The sequence below is a fragment of the Poecilia reticulata genome, unplaced genomic scaffold, assembly GCF_000633615.1.
Source record: "Poecilia reticulata strain Guanapo unplaced genomic scaffold, Guppy_female_1.0+MT scaffold_1201, whole genome shotgun sequence".
NCBI lineage: Eukaryota > Metazoa > Chordata > Actinopteri > Cyprinodontiformes > Poeciliidae > Poecilia > Poecilia reticulata.
The window spans coordinates 1-3,971 of record NW_007615940.1 but is presented as its reverse complement, the minus strand read 5'-3'; the positions used below and the strand labels follow the sequence as shown (position 1 = coordinate 3,971).

The following is a 3,971-nucleotide window of genomic DNA, read 5'->3' as shown; positions in this document are numbered from 1 at the left end:
AAAAAAAAACATTAAACTGATTTCAAATTCCCCAGAGCATCAATAATCTAACAGGCCAACAGGTTTTTCTTGCCCCTCCAGGCTAATCGTTTATTTTAAAGTGTTTTTTATACACCAGTAACAGTGACAGTAAATACAGGTTAAGCTAGGTTTATAGTTGATGCATTTATCTGGGTGAGCACCAATTATAATATTATAATGTCTGGTCCTGCATCTCAGAATTTTTTCAACACTTAACAGAAAAAAACACGGTGAGTTGCTGGTGGACTGTCCCAGAACCCCGACCACCGGGCTTAGAGGGTTTTCTGGGAAAAACTCAAGTAACTGTCATAAAATCAAGATTATTTGTATAACACAAGGATATTCATTGTGTTTTACATGATGACAAGATAATACAAGAAACACATTGTTATGTTGCACTGGAAAAATAAAGGGAAGTATTGAAAAGTTGTAATTCAGACTAGAATTAATAAATGTTGTAGTTATTAATCAAAGGCAACTCTAAAGAAATGGGGTTTAAGCTTTGATTTAGCATGAATTCACACCAGGAAAAATCCTTTGGTCTGGAAAATGGACTGTATTTTTTCTGTTTGCTGCTTTTTGCTTTCATGTTGTGTTTTTTTGCTAGTGGACTATAATTTGTAAACAAAGACATGCAGGTGACGATTTTTGCTCCCATTGGACAGAAATGATGGTAAATGGTTTTGAATGTTGAGCAGCAGCTCGTTAAAAACAGGTTTCATGATGTGATATTTCTCATTTTGGTTCAGCTACCAATTTGACCCAGCAGCATCACTAAGCAAAAAACTGGGTAAAAACTCAGCATAATCACTACATGCAGTTGTAGCATTAGCAACAGTGAGGAACTAATTTTTACCATAATGTTCACCAGCACCAGTGACACAGAGAAGACAAATGTTTTCATGATGCTTTTGAAAGTTTGCAATGTGCTTCAAGTGGTGTGGCATTAATAAATTAATAAATCTAACTTTAGCAAATCATTTTCTAACTGACATCTATCTGAATAAAATTTGTTCTGATGTAATTGGGTTTTTTTTTCTAATTCTCCATCAGCTGCAGAAAAGACCAACCTCAGGATTGTTCTTCTTGGGAAAACTGGAGTCGGCAAAAGTGCAGCAGGAAACAGGATTTTAGGGACTAAAGCTTTTAAGTCTCATCCATCTTTTTCCTCTGTGACATCAGTCTGTGAGAAGAAAACTGATGATTTTCGTGATTTAAATCTGGATGTTATTGATACTCCAGGTCTGTTTGGGACTAAAAAAACTAATGAAGAGGTTATAAAAGAGATTGTTAAATGCATCAACATGGCGGCTCCTGGTCCTCATGTCTTCCTGATTGTGATCCAACCAACCAGATTCACACCAGAAGATGAAAAAACGGTGGAAATAATTAAGACAATGTTTGGAGAAGAAGCAGCCAGATACACTATGATCCTGTTTACCCATGGAGACGAGCTGAAAAAGGGAAACATTAAAATTGAAGACATGTTAGAAAACCACCAACCTCTAAAACACTTCATCAGTCAGTGCTGCATCTTGGAGAAATTAGAAGATAAATATCATGTTTTTGACAATGAAGTTGAGGATTCTGTTGAAGTCAGCAGATTGCTGGAAAAGATCCAAAGAATGGTTCGGCGAAATGGAGGAAGTTTCTACACCAATAAAATGGCAGAAAGAGCCAAACAGGAAGAAATAGAACGACCACTTAGAGCTGCTGCTGCAGGTAGGTCTGGGCCTAAAATCAATATTATTAATTATTACTGCCATTTTAATACACTTTAACACTACAGTGTCTGTAACTAAATGAAGAAAATGAAGTAAGTATAAGTGAACAAGTTTAGAAGTATAAAATAACTGAATTTCCAGAGGTTCCTCTAGAGCTTGTGGTCATTTTGACTCACAGGGTCAAAGAAATCCCATCATAATCTATATTATAAATTTTTAAAATTATTATAATGACATATCCAGTTGCATTTAGTTTTAATTTTCATAAATTTATTGCTTATTGTGGCAGGTCCAGTTCAGCTGCAGCAGATGTTCTCCAAAACCTCCATGTCTAATCAAAGTCTCTCTTTGAGACATTAGTCTGCGTTCAAAGATAGAAAGATTTTTTGCCATCAGGTCTAACAGAAAATGATACTAAATGCATGTTTTTGCGAAGATTTGAGCTTTTAAATGCTTTGATCTTAAACTTTTGATCAAATATTGAGCAGCCTGTTGCAGTTTAGTGTTTGTTTGCAATAAGTTGCTCACTCAGTGTTTTTTGGTTTCACTCCCATTTCTTCTTTTTTACATTTGGACTAAGAACCTTCTTTACATCCAGCAATTAAAATGTGAATTTGGAAAATTTTTTAACTGGTCTTCAAATTTTGATCAGGAGACGTGTATATTCAAATCAACAAAAGAACGACCTCATGAAAGAAAAATTAAAGTTGTGGAATTGTTTAGCCAGAGTTCAGAGTTAAATTTGGCAGAAAATAAACAAACTTAACATAAACATGAGTTTATATTGATGTGTGTATATTTTGGCTTGCTGTACTGTACCAAAGTTTATATTAGTACCAAAATAAAATGTTAGCTGAAAACTTAAATAGATTTTCTTACATAAGGATAATTAATAAAGTTTAAAAAATTATTATTTTCCTTTGGGGGTTTTTATTATTATTTTTAGAATTTTGTCATCTACCTAAATTTCTTCATTTATTAAATCTAATCATAATAAATCTTTTTTAATATTTTTTTTTGAATAAAAATTGTTATTGATATTGTTGTTTTCTAATTCAACAGCTGCAAAGGAGAAAGATCTCAGGATTGTTCTTCTGGGGATAACTGGAGTCGGCAAAAGTGCATCAGGAAATACTATTTTAGGGAAAAGAGCTTTTGAGTCTAAACTCTGTTTCTCCTCTGTGACACCAGTCTGTCATAAGGATACCAATTATTTATCTGGTTTAAATGTGACTGTTATTGATACTCCTGGTCTGTTTGATACATGTGTAAGTGAACAAGAGGTCATAGAACAGATCACTAGATGCATCAGCATGGCGGCTCCTGGTCCTCATGTCTTCCTGATTGTGATCCAACCGACCAGATTCACACCAGAGGAAAGTAAAACTGTGGAAATAATCCGGAAAATATTTGGAGAAGAAGCAGCCAGATACACCATGATCTTGTTTACCCACGGAGATAAGCTGAGAGAGGCAAACGTTAAAATAGAAAAGATTATAGAAAGCAGCCAGTCTCTAAAATACTTCATCAGTCAGTGTGCCATCCTCCAGAAATTTGAAGATAAATATCATGTTTTTGACAATGAAGCTGAAGATCCTGCTCAAGTCAGAGGACTGTTGCTGAAGATCCTGAGAATGGTTCAGCAAAATGGAGGAAGTTTCTACASCAATGAGATGTTCAGAGAGGCAGAGAGAGCAAAGGGAAAAGGTTCAGTGAGAGCAGAGAAAGAGGAGGGATGTGTTATTGTATAGCTGCAGTTGATTAAACCCTGATTTTAATTAACAAAATCAGCTCTAATAATAACATTTGATAGTGTCATTAATTAGTTGCTGCAATGTTTGAGCAGCTGAGGAAGGAAAAGCCAACRTCTCATAAAAAGGTTGTTGGTTTGATTCCCGTTTCCATAGAGCCCAGCTTATSAACTTGATCAGCAGTGCATTAATATATGAAGTAATGTAGGAGCTTTGAGCTGACAGCAAGAGGAGAAACAAATGCAGCTATTAACAATAAATTATTGTAAGACTTCTATTTCTGTGTAACTATTGATTACTTACCTTGTGATTAGTGATACCAATCGTTACTTGCTGGACTACTTGATGCATATTGTTCCGGTGAACTGCTAGGTAACCAGTCCCCTCTGTCACTCCCCTGCACCTTTCTGCAGCTCCTTTCTGCCTGTCGGTGAGGAGAACCAGGGGGACTCAATCTTCAATCTCCTAGCAATCA

The 3,971-nt window shown here is 35.5% G+C and overlaps 1 protein-coding gene across 1 annotated transcript; it reads left to right on the top strand.

Moving 5' to 3' along the window:
• Nucleotides 1–1,058: 1,058 nt before the first annotated feature.
• On the top strand, nucleotides 1,059–3,965 carry LOC103461372 (GTPase IMAP family member 8-like; the record flags this gene model as incomplete). The annotated part of the gene is made up of 2 exons (XM_008403676.2): nucleotides 1,059–1,743; nucleotides 2,808–3,965. Coding segments are annotated over 2 exons (1,374 nt in total), but the record flags the coding sequence as incomplete, so codon positions are not given.
• Between the last annotated feature and the right edge of the window lie 6 nt (nucleotides 3,966–3,971).